Here is a 16,125-nt window from a genome sequence, read left to right as displayed (position 1 = left end):
CTCCATCTGCGCCTCAGACCTCACCGACCTCTGTGGTTTCCACACAGTCCACCTCGGCACTGACCACAAAGTCTGAGAGCCTCAGCATCACATCCAGTGCACCAGTGCTCTGGGGAACCACCATGCCAAGGACAATGATCACCAGTCTCGTAACCACAACACTCAAGGTCACAGGACCCACAACCACAACACCAATGATGACCACGATCAACACTACCTCCACCCAAGCACACAGCTCTTTAACTACAGCCAAAACCTCCCCTCTCCCCGAGTCACACACTTTCTCCTCGACACATCAGCCATCCACATCCCTTATGGTCACCACCATCGTGGGAACGGGGAGCCCTCAGGTCCAAACCTCCAAGGTCACTCAGAGCACTCCACAAACACCATGGTCCTCTCAGTCTTCACACACAACGTCTGCCTCCACCACTGCCCACGCTTCACTTCCCCTCACAGGAACGTCCCTCAGATCCACCAGTACCTTCTCAAGTTCAGTTGGGCCCCAGACCTCAACGATCCCTCTGGTTCCCACACAGTCCACCTCGGCACTGACCACAAAGTCTGAGAGCATCAGCAACCCATCAAGTGCACCAGTGCTCTGGGCAACCTCCATGCCAAGGACAATGATCACCAGTCTCGTAACCACAACACTCAAGGCCACAGGACCCACAACCACCACACCAATGATGACCACGAACAACACTACCTCCACCCAAGCACACAGCTCTTTAACTACAGCCAAAACCTCCCCTCTCCCCGAGTCACACACTTTCTCCTCGACACATCAGCCATCCACATCCCCTATGGCCACCACCATCATGGGAACGGGGAGCCCTCAGGTTCAAACCTCCAAGGCCACTTTGAGCACTCCACAAACACCATGGTCCTCTCAGTCTTCGTACACGTCTGCCTCCACCACTGCCCACACTTCACTTCCCCTCACAGGAACGGCCCTCAGATCCACCACTACCATTTCAACTCCATCTGTGCCTCAGACCTCACCGACCTCTGTGGTTTCCACACAGTCCACCTCGGCACTGACCACAAAGTCTGAGAGCCTCAGCATCACATCCAGTGCACCAGTGCTCTGGGGAACCACCATGCCAAGGACAATGATCACCAGTCTCGTAACCACAACACTCAAGGCCACAGGACCCACAACCACCACACCAATGATGACCACGAACAACACTACCTCCACCCAAGCACACAGCTCTTTAACTACAGCCAAAACCTCCCCTCTCCCCGAGTCATACACTTTCTCCTCGACACATCAGACATCCACGTCCCCTATGGTCACCACCATCGTGGGAACGGAGAGCCCTGAGGTCCAAACCTCCAAGGTCACTCAGAGCACTCCACAAACACCATGGTCCTCTCAGTCTTCACACACAACGTCTGCCTCCACCACTGCCCACGCTTCACTTCCCCACATAGGAACGTCCCTCAGATCCACCAGTACCTTCTCAAGTTCAGTTGGGCCCCAGACCTCAACGATCCCTCTGGTTCCCACACAGCCCACCTCGGCACTGACCACAAAGTCTGAGAGCGTCAGCATCACATCCAGTGCACCAGTGCTTTGGGGAACCACCATGCCAAGGACAATGATTACCAGTCTCGTAACCACAACACTCAAGGTCACAGGACCCACAACCACCACACCAATGATGACCACGAACAACACTACCTCCACCCAAGCACACAGCTCTTTAACTACAGCCAAAACCTCCCCTCTCCCCGAGTCACACACTTTCTCCTCGACACATCAGCCATCCACATCCCCTATGGGCACCACCATCGTGGGAACTGGGAGCCCTCAGGTCCAAACCTCCAAGGTCACTCAGAGCACTCCACAAACACCATGGTCCTCTCAGTCTTCGTACATGTCTGCCTCCACCACTGCCCACGCTTCACTTCCCCTCACAGGAACGTCCCTCAGATCCACCACTACCATTTCAACTCCATCTGCGCCTCAGACCTCACCGACCTCTGTGGTTTCCACACAGTCCACCTCGGCACTGACCACAAAGTCTGAGAGCCTCAGCATCACATCCAGTGCACCAGTGCTCTGGGGAACCACCATGCCAAGGACAATGATCACCAGTCTCGTAACCACAACACTCAAGGCCACAGGACCCACAACCACCACACCAATGATGACCACAAACAACACTACATCCACCCAAGCACACAGCTCTTTAACTACAGCCAAAACCTCCCCTCTCCCCGAGTCATACACTTTCTCCTCGACACAGCAGCCATCCCCATCCCCTATGGTCACCACCATCGTGGGAACGGAGAGCCCTGAGGTCCAAACCTCCAAGGTCACTCAGAGCACTCCACAAACACCATGGTCCTCTCAGTCTTCACACACAACGTCTGCCTCCACCATTGCCCACGCTTCAGTTCCCCACAAAGGAACACCCCTCAGATCCACCAGTACCTTCTCAAGTTCAGTTGGGCCCCAGACCTCAACGATCCCTCTGGTTCCCACACAGTCCACCTCGGCACTGACCACAAAGTCTGAGAGCGTCAGCATCACATCCAGTGCACCAGTGCTTTGGGGAACCACCATGCCAAGGACAATGATTACCAGTCTCGTAACCACAACACTCAAGGCCACAGGACCCACAACCACCACACCAATGATGACTACGATCAACACTACCTCCACCCAAGCACACAGCTCTTTAACTACAGCCAAAACCTCCCCTCTCCCCGAGTCACACACTTTCTCCTCGACACATCAGCCATCCACATCCCCTATGGCCACCACCATCATGGAAACGGAGAGCCCTCAGGTCCAAACCTCCAAGGCCACTCAGAGCACTCCACAAACACCATGGTCCTCTCAGTCTTCACACACCACCTCTGCCTCCACCACTGCCCACACTTCACTTCCCCTCACAGGAACACCCCTCAGATCCACCAGTACCTTCTCAAGTTCAGTTGGGCCCCAGACCTCAACGATCCCTCTGGTTCCCACACAGTCCACCTCGGCACTGACCACAAAGTCTGAGATCCTCAGCAACCCATCAAGTGCACCAGTGCTCTGGGCAACCTCCATGCCAAGGACAATGATCACCAGTCTCGTAACCACAACACTCAAGGCCACAGGACCCACAACCACCACACCAATGATGACCACGAACAACACTACCTCCACCCAAGCACACAGCTCTTTAACTACAGCCAAAACCTCCCCTCTCCCCGAGTCACACACTTTCTCCTCGACACATCAGCCATCCACATCCCCTATGGGCACCACCATCATGGGAACTGGGAGCCCTCAGGTCCAAACCTCCAAGGCCACTCAGAGCACTCCACAAACACCATGGTCCTCTCAGTCTTCACACACCACCTCTGCCTCCACCACTGCCCACGCTTCACTTCCCCTCACAGGGACATCCCTCAGATCCACCACTACCATTTCATTTCCATCTGGACCTAAGACCTCTGTGACCTCCCTGGTTCCCACACTGTCCACCTCGGAAAAGACCACAACCTCTGAGAGCCTCAGCATCACATCCAGCACACCAGCGCTCTGGGCAACCTCCATGCCAAGGACAATGATCTCCAGCCTTTTAACCACAACACTCAAGGCTACAGGACCCACAAAGACCACACCCCTGATAACCTCGTCCACCAGTGCTTCGTTCCAATCCCAGAGTACTTTCCGTACTTCCCCAGTGTCTTCCACTTTTGGGAGCTCCTCATCTAATTTCCCATATGTTTCTATCTCCAGTTCTCCTTTTTTATCTCCAATTACTTCACCATCTCATTTTCCAAGTCTTTCCACTTCTTTTTTTCCATCTTCTCCTTCTCCTTCTATGCTCTGGTCCAAGACCTCATCCATATCCTCCCTGTCAACCTCTCAGACTTCCTCGTCGTTCGATTCCACCATGTTCCCCTCTAGTTCTTCTTTGATTTCATCACCTACTTCAGTCCCTCCAACCCCCACCGTTGCTACTTCACAGTACTCGCCCACCAGCAGGTCCATGTCCTCTCCTGCACTGTCCCCTGGACTCACAAGCAGATCACATTCTACCTCTCTTTCTTCCTTTTTGTCTCCCACACCAGCGTCCACTCCTGTCAAGACTTCCCTCTCACCTCCTTTTACCTCATCTCTCTCCCCCTCTTATCTTCCCACCCTGCCTCCTGTCCATATGTCTCCCAGGCCACCTCAAGTACCAGAGTCTAGCCCAGACTTCCCCTCCACTTCCAGGACCACACCCAGTGCCTCCCCTTCCTCTGCCTTCTCACAATCCACCACCTCCCAGTTTACTTCTCTCACCACCCGAGCTTCCACGCTAGATCTCGTGTCATCTACCTTGGGGATGACAGCTTCAACCATTTCTCCCACCACCAACTTCACAACCAGCCCTCCTGGTACCACCAGGCTGCCCACATCCATGTTCCTGTCCAGCCACATAACCTCTCGTGGAAGCTCCTCTACCTTCCCCCCAGCATCCTCTTCTACTGTGGCTCCCCCGGTGTCCTCTCCTGGTAAGTAGCATCTCTGTAGCCTCCATAGGTACAGGGCTGCACTCCAGGCCTGCCTCTTCCCTCAACAGTGCTGTGCTGCTCTTGTGTACCACCTTCCCTCGTCCCGTCATGCCTCCATGCTGCCCAAGTCCCGTGTGCCTGTCCCAAACGTGAGCATCCCTCTGTGCTAACTCCAGTCTGGCTGAAACTAGGGCTTTCTCCAGCCTCCTACCAGCCATGGGAGGCCTCTTTCACAACCTGGGCCTCTGCGTCATGTCCCTCCACTTCTTTGGCTTCTTTTCAGGCTGACATCTCCCCACAGATAGCCTTCCACATCTGACCCTTGAGAAGACCAAGGGTGTGATTTAGCAGGGGCCCTTGAGCTCAAGGAGAATGACCTCCTTTGAGTTAGAGGAAAAGCAAAATCCCGTGAAAGTATGTACCTCCCGGACCTGCAGAAGGTCGAGTGGGACTGGAGACCAGGGCTGCCATTTAATGAAGGCACTCACTGCCAGGGCTCCCTGCAAAGTAAGCATGTGCCTGGGCCATGCCATGGCAACAGGAGCTGTCCACGTCCACCCTGGACTCTGAGTACGCCCTTCCTTCCCTGGGAGTATAGGAGTATATCTTCTGTGGCACCTGTCCTTGGAGACGGGCTGCCCTGACACGCCCTCCCCGAGCAGGGCCTGCTCGCCAGCCCAGTTGCACATTCTACTGTGCATGAGGCCTTGTCACGGTGTACAAAAAGGACTTGGATGCAGGCTGTTTTCTGCGGAAGTAACATCAGGAAGCAGAACACAAGCAATGGGAGTGGGCTGCAGGGGGACAGCTGGGGCTCAGGACACCAGACCATGAGCCCCTCCCTCCTCAGCTGCTGGTGTAGTAGGGGGACAAAATCAGCTTGATGCAACTGAGGGAGACACCCCTGGGGCAGGATGTCCAGTCTTCCAGAAACCTTTTTTTTTTTTTTTAAGTGTGTTGACCCACGTCCACACTAGCAGCTTGTAATGCCTGTCCCCTGCACCAGCGCACCTTGGGCCGCACTGCAGCATCACCACCACTATCTGACCAGGTGTCCTGGTACTCACACCACACCCCTCCTAGAAACCCAGACCACAGAGCCTGTTCTGCTTCCCCTCCCCCAACAGTGATATGGGGAGAGACACCAACACACTCTCCTGGCCCTCAGCAGGTCCTGAGACACTTGATGGCCATAGGTCATGTCTGGGCCATAGGAGGGGTGGTGGTGAGAACTCAGGCCCAGTCTACCGAAAAGTCCTTCCGAAAAGTCAGGAATGAGAGGCTGCCAGCCTTTCTCTCCATGCAGAACCTGGTCTGAACTGCAAGGGCCAGGGTGGGGCCTACCTGACTTCTGGCTTCTCTAAGCTCAGTCCTATTGTTCAGCTGTGCCCTCAGCTCAGTGGCCCTGCCCTGAAGTGAGCATTAATCTCACTATCCACCTAACTCTCTTGCCTCTTGGCTCCCAGGACCCTGCAGTGTACAGGAGCATGAGCAAGAGATCACGTACCAGGGGTGCACAGCAAACGTGACGCTGACCCGCTGCGAGGGTGTCTGTGCCTCTTCTGTCAGGTGAGCTCCTGGGAGCCAACCTTCCTGGATGGGTCAGGACCACTGTAGGAGCCAGGCTGTCAAGTACTTGCAGTGCTGCCCCGCCCATCCCACTGGGGCCCAGGCAGCCTTCCCCATGCCCAGGGCCACACCTGCTCTGTGTCTGTGAGCAACAGTCAGTAGGAGAGGGAATGCTCTTGAAGAGGTGGCCCACAAACAGCCTGGAGTCCTGCCTACTCCTCAGGGGAGTGAGGCTTCATTGACTCTCTGCTTGTCTGCTTCTTGGCAGCTTCAACATCACCACCCAGCAGGTGGATGCCCAATGCAGCTGCTGCTCACCACTTAGCTCCTACGAGAAGCAGGTCCTCCTGCCCTGTCCAGACCCCAACGCACCAGGCCAGCAGCTCACGCTCACCTTGCAGGTGTTCAGCAACTGTGTGTGCAAACCCCCATGCAGAGCCTAGAGAAGCAGCCTGGTCTCCCGGACATGAAGGGTCACAGGTCAAGAACAAAACAGATGCCACCATGGCCACCTCCTCTGGATTTGTGCAGCAGCCCCTTTCCGGGACATAGATCTGGTCTCCATGAGCCCTCGGAGGCAGCTCACCTGAGGCTGCTGTGAGGAAGAAGCTGCTAGGCAGAAGCCCTGACCACCTACCTCCTGCAGACCCTGCTAAGAGTAGGTTTGAGGTGGGCAATGAACTGCTGACCCTGACACACCGGGCACTTGCTGACTGCAGCATCTGCCATGCACACAGCCTCCCAGCCTTTGATCGCAGAATCTTGCAGAGAAGAGGCCAAGGAGGGGTTGTGCCAGCAGGCTGCTGGGGAGCATGAGGACTGATGAGATGGGGACATGGGGGTGTGGACAGGGATAGGGGACGAAAGGCAAGGTAAGCACCAAATACAGCAGAGAGGGGTATCCCCAGTCAGGGCGACAAGCAGGTGTAAGACAGTGGTACCCAGCTGGCCAGGCTGGCTGCCACCAGAACCCACATCCCCAGAGGAGGCTGTCACCCACCACCGAGTTGATTCCAAATAAACTAGTTCTTGTAAAGGCAGAGGTTAATCCAAGAGCACCACGGTGTCATCCTCCAAATCCCTCGGGCCTCCATTCCCGGGCACACATGCACAGTGGGCACAGGACCTGGGCCGGGTGGGGCTGTCCCTAGGTGGGACTGGGACAAGAAAGGACACTACCACTGGCTATGCCCCACCCAGGACCCTGCTTGAGTGTCTGGTGAAGCTACGACCCTCTGGGTCCCTCCAGCAGCATCTCCAGTGCCATGCTGCAGGTTTCCAGACAGGAGGCTCAGCAGGAAAGAGCCCTGGGCCCACCTGTCCTGTGAGCCTCGACCACAGGCCTCCACAGAGCCACAGCCCAACACCCACTGCGGCAGGCAGACTCAGCCACAGCCAGAGCCACACTAACAGGGCAAAGGTGCCCTGTGGCTTTGTGAGGTGCCCTGTCCAGCACTGCTAGACCCACAGCAACTGCCCCTGTGCTGAAGGGACAGGCTGCACAGGCAGATGGCACTCCAGGGTCCTTGGTGCCAGCACCCACCATGCCCGCAGAAAGCTCCCCAAAAGACTACACACATTCTGGTCAACTGCACTAGCATTTATTTTTCTCTGAAAAGGAGCACAATGCACAGATGGACACCCCTGGGATGGCACAGAGGGCAGGCCTGTGCCTTAGCAGCCCTTCCTATGCCAGGGGACTCACTGCCCAGAGACCACCACCTGGCTGCCCATGCAGAGGAGCCATGGCCACAGACCCTGCTGTCCACATGCACTATGTGGACTACACATCAGGGACAGCCACACTGTCCAGCAGCTGCAACAAGAGGACACAGAAGCTCACCCTGGCCAGGGAGCCAGGCTATCCATCTGCAGCACAAGTCCACCCTGAGGCAGGGGTGTGTCTTGACATGCTGCGGGCAGACCAGGAGTTCTGGAGCACACACACACCAAGATCAGCACAGGAAGGGCTGGATGCTGTGAAAGTCACCCTGGGTGGGACATAATGCCCTGCAGCTGTCCCCAAGACTCAGCAGCAGCAGGTTAATGGCCAGAGGCCAGGGCAAAGGGCCCATGTGGTACCCAGTGCTCTGGCACATCAAGGGAGACAGTGGGTCCTGCCTTTTCCTACATCTCCTCAGGTGCTGTGGGCACAAGTGACGAACCTGCAGAACTGCTGTGTACTGACCCTAGGAGCTGTCTCAGGGCCCACCTCGGCTCCCGAGGCCTCTCTGCCCCATCCACATCCGGCCTCGAGGTGCTACGCATGCAGGGACCCCTGTGAGAGCTCGAGTACAAGGCCAGCAGGCCCAGCACACCCTCAGCAGAGCCCTGTTCAGGGCCGCTGTCCCCTCCCATCTCCTCCATCCCCACCTCCAGCAAGAACTGGACAGGTGCAGTCTACAATACTTCAGCCTCAGCTGAAGCCCCAGAGACTGCGCTGACCGGTGAAGGCCACCAGCAGGCAGGACCAACACACCTTGCAGAGGCTTGCAAGATGGGCCATGGTCATGCACTGCAGATCCTTCAGGATCCCTCCACCCACCAGTGCAAACCTAAGGTGTCGTACAGAGCACAGCACAAAAGTCCCTGCAAAAACACCGGAGCTGCACACAGGGCCAGCCGAGGAGAGCGGGTGCCTGGTGTGGGCAACAGTCAGCAGAGCAGTGAATGACAACCCTTCCCAGGCACACCCAGCAGTACCTCAGCAAGTCCCATGACATGCTGCCCACCCTGCAGGCCAAGCCACACTCCTCCTGCAGTGGGTGTCCCTGCCGCACAGCAGATGGTCCCAGGCAGCCCTGCAAACACAGCAGCACTGCTGCACCAGAGTCTGAGCCGGGTCCGCGCCAGGACAGCAGCACGGGACAAGCCTCGACAGAATCCCACTTCCACTCAAACTTCACATCTCCCTTTAATTGGTAGGCTGAGCCACAGAGCTGTCTCGATACCCAGGGCCAGGGCCCTCCTGCCAGGGCAGGCCCGCTGCAGTCCTCCTCCACAATGCCCCTTGTCCCACACCGCCCAGGGGCTGGGCCTGGAGGCACCTTGTGCTGCGATATTCAGACAAGGGGTTTCATTAGCAGTATGGTGACGAAGACGAATGGCAGAGACGAAGAGACGCACGAACACGGCGGGACCTTCTGTCCCAGGGGTCAGAACTGCTCTGACAGCAGCTCACACAACCTCTGCGAGACGGCGTCTTTGCTTGTGCGCAGCGTGAGCCGGTACATCTGAAACAGAGGCAGCAGGTCAGTGGCACATGGAGCTCCCTAGCCAGCCCCACACGCAGCAGACACTGAGCACTGAGAACAGACAGCTGAATGATGGCCGGCACACAGCAGAGAGCGCCAGGCACGCTGGACGGCAGCCCACAGCTCCTCTCAGTTAACCTCACACCTGCCCAGGCAACTGCTCTCCCAGGGACCACCCATGAAGCAGCAGCAGGTGCCCCCAGCAGAACTGGACACACAGACTGGGCACCCTCGTTCAGAAGGACACTGCTCAGGGTAAGTGGAAGCACCGCTGATGGAACTGCAACACAGAGCGTGGGGCCCAGCATGCCAACTGCGAGGAGGCTCTGGGGGCCACGCCAGAGCCCACAGGGAGAGGGGAACACTACATGCACTGGCGGGCACAGCTATAGGAGCACACCCCTCAGGATCTGCACATCCCACTGCCCAAGTCCTGCCAAAGGGACACATCAGAGCACCCACCCGCCTCCACAGGAGCTGACCTGGGCTTGCAGATTGGGCTCCAAACGCAGCAGGCACCCAATCTGGGTGGTTCTGGTATGTATGATGCCAGCACCCACAAAATTCGCAGGGTTGGGATCGACATCCTCAAGGAGCGCGGAACCAAATCCAATGATCTGTCCAAACGGAGGAGGATGTCAGGATGGGCAACAGCTACGTGATCCGCCTTGGGGACACCACTACGACCTTTTACCTTTGCCTTAGTGATCTCTGTGTCCATTGGATGCTTCGCTTTGAAAATGTTCTGCACCTCTTGTTGTGGGCTGAGGAAGGGCACAGAGGGCTATCAGAGCTGGCAGCCACTCCAGAGACAAAACAGGCCACCCATCGAATGCCCCCTGCTGCCCTCCCTGCCCCAGCACACTGCCCTCTCACTTGCTCAGCTGCTTCCAACGTTGAAAGAAATCCTGAGAAGCCATTTCTGTGGGCTGGAAAAATTTGTTGAGCGTGATGGGTAGCTTGACAGACACATTCTGGAAGGTGCCACCATACCTATGGGCAAACGTGTTAACAAGAGGGGAGGGACAGGGTTCCCGGCTGCACAGCCCAGGGCTCGGGAAGCCACCCCAGGATGCCCCAGCCACAGAATGGTCAGCCATCCTGCAGGGGCTGAGCCAGCCCTCCATGTACCCACAGAGGCAGCTGTGTGAGCGAAGCCAGGGCCAAGTGCACTGCCTGGTCCAAGGGGCTGGCAGGATACCCACCACCTCCTGCCCTTGCCCTCCGTCTGCCTCCCAGAGCACCAGGTCTGCAGACGGCATGGGGTTACTCCCCACACAAGACAGAAGAGAAGCATTTGCCTAAGTTCTCTGTTTCTAGAATTTGAAAATGTGCTTCTCCAAACATCCTGGCCTCAGACCTACAGGGAACCCGCGATCACAGCTATTCCACAGGGGTACTCTCAGGGTAGGGGTCTGCATGCAGCTGCACAAGAAGCCCTACCTGGCTCTGGAGAGAGCCGACAGCTGGGAGATGCTGAAGGCTGGCCCTGCAGCACTCAGGCTACAGGCCCTGGGGCACACGCTGCACTCACTGCTGGCTTCCTGCACTCTGGAGGGCTGTCAATGGCTGGGTGTCCCCCTGGAGGGCCGACACTCACTCCTACCTGAACTGAATGTTGAGGACCGGCGCCTCCGTGAAGTCAGACACGCACTCTATATTAACCACCTGCTGCACCTGTGCACCCCCATCCACCGTTGGGTCCACAGGCTTGGTCTGCAGGTTCAGATGTGAGCGGGCAGGTTAAGGAGTTCAGACCATCTGGGAGAGCAGGCCCAGCTGGACAAGCCCCGCCACGGGAGGCAGCACATGCCCCACACCATGCCCCGCCACATCACAGACCTTAGGCCAGGACCATCACCAGACCTGTCCTTCTGCCTGAGACTGGAGAGTGGACCCAACTTCCCAAGGCTGCTATGCATCTGCCCACTCCCTTCTTTTGCAAGGCCACTGGGAAGGACCACTGGCTGCTCTGCTCGTCCCTGAGCAGAAGCCAGTACCTGTCACCTCAGCAAGGCAACTCCACCATCTGGGCCAGCTCTGTGTGCAGTCAGCAAGCAGGTGCCACTATGCCGCAAGCCACCTACAAAGCAACCCACGCCACCCAGCTGGGTCTGGAGGTGGAAGGGAAGGCCTCTCCTTCCCTTTGGATGCTGAGCCCACTGGCCATTCAGCTGCCAGGCTCAGGACCACCCTACAGGCCCTTAGAGCCCAGCAGGCCCCAGGGAAGGACACACAGACGTGGGCCTATGCTCCTGATCTTGAACGAAGACAGCACATCTGTGTGTTTTATGTCTATTCCAAAAGTTTCAAGGGTATGTTTTAGTGTTCCTCTAAAATGCACACAGATCACAGGTGGAGAGGAGCTCACTGCTCCACCCATATGACTAGGTCCCCAAAGGAGGCGTCCTGTGCTTACTAAGGGACAAGACTACAGTCTGAACAGGGGGCTACTGGAAACAAACTCCCCACACGCTCCACTCTGAGCAGAAATGGCCCAGAGGCAGGCCTCCAAGGGCAAGAGCAGCATTCAGTGGGGACTCACCAATGACATCACAGGACAGAAGTCAGGAGAGGCAGCAGCTCAGGCAGCAGATGAAGGGCAGACAGATGCACTGCAGGGGACCACCTGACCTGCTCACCTGGGATCACCTTGCTATCATGACCAAAAGCAACTTCCTCCAAGGTCCAGCTAACCCCCAGACGGCCACCTGTCTGTCTGAGGCCCAGGTGGCACCAAGGATATTAGCCTGTAGGTCGTCTGCACAGATGAGTGTTGGAGTAAAGTTCAAGAACTGCGTAGAAGTCTTGTTACCATAAAATATGAACATCCGGCCTAGAGGACAAAAACGATTTTTTCACACACTTTACTTTATACTTGATCTGCATAGTTACAGTGAAAACCAAGTGCCCTGTAAGCCCTGACTAAATCTAAGCTAATTGCTATGTCCGACAGCTGAAGTTAAAATTAATGTTTTCACTGATTTTAAAGAGCATGCAAAAGCCAGGCTTGGTGGTGCATGCCTGTAATCCCTGCAGCTCAGGAGGCTGAGTCAGGAGGATCACAAGTTCAAAGCCAGCCTCAGCAACTTAGTGAGACCCTAAACAACTCAGTGAGATCTTGTCTAAATAAAATACAAAAGCAGGCTGTGGATGTGGTTCACTGAATGAAGTGCCCTGGGTTCAATCCCCAGTAACCCCCCCCCCCCCGCCAAAAAAAAGGAGCATGCAGCCAGGCACAGTGGCACTGGTGTGTACCCGCAATGACTGGGGAGGTTGAGGCAGGAGGCTCACAAGCCCAAGGCCAGCCTAACTTAAGGCCAGGGTCACTTAAGGAGACCCTGTTTCTAAATGAAAAATAAACAGAACCGTGAATGTGGCTCAGTAGCAAAGCGTTTCTGGGTTCCATTCTTGGTATCCCAAAAAATAAAAAAATTAAAAAAAAAAAAAAAGATTGATTGCACGCTGAAGCCAGAAGCAGGGCTGGTTCTCCTCCCCTTAGCAGCATGCCTGGGTCTCCTGACCGCTCCTGCACACCTGTGCAGGGAGAACCAGGCAGGAAGGTGTCACTCACACCAGCAGGGCCCAGTCATGCTAGCCCAGCCCTGCCTGCACCTGCAGCATGCAGACCCCACTCGGGCCCTTCGGGGAGGCCTGCCTGGGCCTGGGTCCACTGGATGGCCCAGAGCCAGTGCTGCCCATGTAGGGACTATCCTTCAGACGTGCACACTGAGCCCACACCACCACCAGACCACCCTGCCAAGGCAGTCAGCTGCTGCTCTGTGCCAGTCAGTTAGAGCACCCGAGTCTTCACACAGGTCTCAGTGGGGTTTTCACCCTCTGAGTCCAGAGAGGAAAGTAAGCCCCAAAGGTTCTGAAAAGGCAAGCACTTTGGTGTCACCCACGCACAACCCAAAAGTAAACCAAAGCCAGGCAAACTCATCCTGGCCAGAGGCCAGGACTTGGTCGCGAGGAGCAGGCCTGCTCACTGCAGACTCAGGCTCCTGCCTCGCCCCACCCTGCCAGGGCCCTGAGGGAGAGCTGCTTCCCTTCCTCCCTGCACCCCTGCTCGCTCTGCACAGGCTTCCTCGCAAGCTCACAAGGCTCCCTGGGAGGGAGGTGCCCAGCACGTCCCGCGGGGGCCACTTCAGCAACAGCAGCCCCAGGTTCCAATGGGCATAATCTTTTCTTTTTAGATTCAAAACTTTCCCTTTTCCATTTTTAAAAATTGTGGTAAATTAATCAAGACCCAAAATAAACCATTTAGCCGAGCCCAAAGGGCACAGTCCGGGGCACTCGGCTCCCTCGCCCTGCTGTGCAGCTGCCACCATTCCACCTCCCAGAGGACAGCCTGCCCTGCAACACTGGCCCCGCCCTCCAGCCCTCCCAGGGCCCTCCTGTGATCATGCAGCCTGTCCTTGCACACGGGCACGTCACTGAGCCTAGTGTCCTCGGGTTCCTCCACGTGGAGCAGGTGCCACGCTGTCCCGTGAGCAAAGCTGAACAGTGCTCCAAGGTACCCCCGTCCACGGAGGACCACTGGGCCATCTCCTCTTAGGTTCTGTGAACGACACAGCTGTGAACATATGTCCACAACACCTCTTTCGGACCCCGCTCTGCACTCTTTGGGTCTTCACCCAGAAGCGGGCTGCTGGACCATCCCTGCCACCATCTCCACCTGGCTAAGGAGTGGTCTTGTTCTTGTCCACAGCAGCCGTCAGGCAGCGTGCCTGTGGGCAGGGATGCAGCTCCCCTGCTGTGGCCGTGCTCTGCGCCTGTCGGGAGCACCTCTCCCCTGGAGAGAGGCCTGCCCTAGCCATCCGTGTCTCTGGACAGAGCGCCTGGACAGGGCTCCTGTGCGTGCTGGACACAAGGGCCTCACTGGCAGGCAACCTCTGACACTTCCTCTTTCCCACAGGTCCCAAGGGGAAGCTTCAGTGCATATTTAAAACACATACCTAGATTCTGCCGAAATTCAGACTTAAGTCCAATTTGAAGCAGCTGGTTTTCAAACAACACGCCATTATTTTTACAAACAAACCTGGAAGGAAAAGGACAGTACAGTGTCACTCAAAGCCACCCACTGTAAGGGAACTGTTCTTGAAAAGGGCTTAATGCCTACCAAGGTCAGATAGTTAGTGGGAGACAGCAGGACAGGGTAGGGACCACTTGTACCCTGTGGCCACCAGAGATGGAGAGCAGGTGGTGGTGACCACCTCCTTGAATCCCAGGAGGGAGGGCAAAGTTGACCACGCTCAGGGACGAGGCCTGGGGCGAGCTGGGGCCGGGCAGTGTGCAGAGGGCGCGGCTGCACTCCCTCACGCCCACCATCTCCTCGCCCACCCACACCAACCCTGCACTGATCCTCCTCTGACTTCTGCAGCTGCCCACCTGAGCATGCACATGGACTCCTCACAGGGACAGGGCTGGCACGCTGTGACCCAAGAGGGCTCACCCAGCTCTGCTGCAGGCCCTGCTCCCAGGAGCCGTCCAGGCAGCAGACCCACGGACATACCTCTGCAGACCCAGTTCCTGCGGGCTCTTCCAAGCCCTCCAGGCCACAGCCTGACAGACCACCTACCCAGCTCTGGCTAGGAGAAATGCCACAAAGTAAATTGTCAGTGGACAGGCAGGACGATTTTCCAAAACACCACGAAGAGTAGGTGTGAGCACCTTGATTCTGAGCTCCTCGCCACTAAGAACGCCCCCATCAGGAGTGGGCCCGAGGCCTGGGCTCCTGGCACGAGCACCAGGGGCTGCCTGCTGCAACTCACCCACAGCAGGACCCATGCCAACGTGGAGTCACAGGGGTCATGCTTGGTTTGGATTAAGACAACTTAAACTGAAATCTGTCAGGGAAACAGAAAGGGTGTCCCTCCATCATCCACAGTGTGCCATCGACATTGCTGGGGTCAGGAGTTTTCTGAAGGACCAATCTCAACTGCACCTTAACCTGAGGAACCCACAAGGAACAGAAGCCACGCCAGCAGGCCACGCCTCCCGTACTGACTGCCCCATGACAGCCCTGTGTGAGCTGGCGCATGCGACCTGCCACGCTGTCCAGACACACCCGTGATGACCCTCTGTCGGCACCACACCCTCGAGTCCAGCCACCTGAGGCAGCGTGCAGGCCAGGTCAGACGAGTAGGGCTGCCCAGCAGTAGGCAAGGGCAAGGGCGCAGGGACCTGGAGTGCAGCCTCACAGGACAGTGGCCCAAAGGCAGGCGACACCTCAAGGCCCTCCCCTCTTCCACCACCCGCCTCTGAGAGGACATCAGGGTGCACCAAGCACAGCTGCTCAGAGGGTCACAGTTCATAAATGCTCTGACTGAGTCCCACAGAGCTTCAAGCTGGGGTCTTCGGCCTGGTCACTGGCAAGCCCTCAGAGCCTGGTGTGGTGCCAGCATAGCAAAGCTGGGGTCACTCACGAGATAAAGCCCACACCAGGACGTTAGTGTGTAAACCCTGCCCCAGGACACACACCAGCTGTGAGCCCTGCCCCAGGACACGCAGCTCCTGCCCCAGGACACGCAGCTCCTGCCCCAAGACACACAGCCTGTGAGCCCTGCCCCAGGACACGCAGCTCCTGCCCCAGGACACACACCAGCTGTGAGCCCTGCCCCAGGACACACAGCTCCTGCCCCAGGACATGCAGCTCCTGCCCCAGGACACACACCAGCTACGAGCCCTGCCCCAGGACACACAGCTCCTGCCCCAGGACACACAGCTCCTGCCCCAGGACACACAGCTCCTGCCCCAGGACACACACCAGCTATGAGCCCTGCCCCAGGAC

At 57.0% G+C, this 16,125-nt stretch overlaps 2 protein-coding genes across 4 annotated transcripts in view; one reads left to right on the top strand and one right to left on the bottom strand.

Annotated features, from left to right (window-relative positions):
• Positions 1 to 7,109, top strand: part of Muc6 (mucin 6, oligomeric mucus/gel-forming) — a 34,167-nt gene extending 27,058 nt beyond the window's left edge. The window contains exons 2-4 of one of the 2 annotated variants that reach the window (XM_047518671.1): positions 473 to 4,509; positions 5,976 to 6,078; positions 6,347 to 7,109. In XM_047518671.1, the coding sequence (XP_047374627.1) occupies positions 473 to 4,509; positions 5,976 to 6,078; positions 6,347 to 6,521 (4,315 nt within the window). In that variant the 3' untranslated portion in view covers positions 6,522 to 7,109. The remainder of the gene's footprint in view (positions 1 to 472; positions 4,510 to 5,975; positions 6,079 to 6,346) is intronic. The other variant, XM_047518672.1, reaches the window with a different exon arrangement.
• Positions 7,110 to 7,665: 556 nt separating this feature from the next.
• Positions 7,666 to 16,125, bottom strand: part of Ap2a2 (adaptor related protein complex 2 subunit alpha 2) — a 66,107-nt gene continuing 57,647 nt past the window's right edge. For both annotated transcript variants that reach the window (XM_047517049.1, XM_047517050.1), the window contains exons 16-22: positions 14,291 to 14,373; positions 12,079 to 12,168; positions 10,939 to 11,062; positions 10,209 to 10,325; positions 10,027 to 10,096; positions 9,815 to 9,949; positions 7,666 to 9,311 (exon numbers count right to left, since the gene is read on the bottom strand). In XM_047517049.1, the coding sequence (XP_047373005.1) occupies positions 9,234 to 9,311; positions 9,815 to 9,949; positions 10,027 to 10,096; positions 10,209 to 10,325; positions 10,939 to 11,062; positions 12,079 to 12,168; positions 14,291 to 14,373 (697 nt within the window). In that variant the 3' untranslated portion in view covers positions 7,666 to 9,233. The remainder of the gene's footprint in view (positions 9,312 to 9,814; positions 9,950 to 10,026; positions 10,097 to 10,208; positions 10,326 to 10,938; positions 11,063 to 12,078; positions 12,169 to 14,290; positions 14,374 to 16,125) is intronic.

The sequence above is a fragment of the Sciurus carolinensis genome, chromosome 11 (assembly GCF_902686445.1).
Source record: "Sciurus carolinensis chromosome 11, mSciCar1.2, whole genome shotgun sequence".
NCBI classification, from domain to species: Eukaryota; Metazoa; Chordata; class Mammalia; order Rodentia; family Sciuridae; genus Sciurus; species Sciurus carolinensis.
Note: the sequence above shows the minus strand (reverse complement) of the source record. Positions and strands in the feature narration are given on the sequence as shown.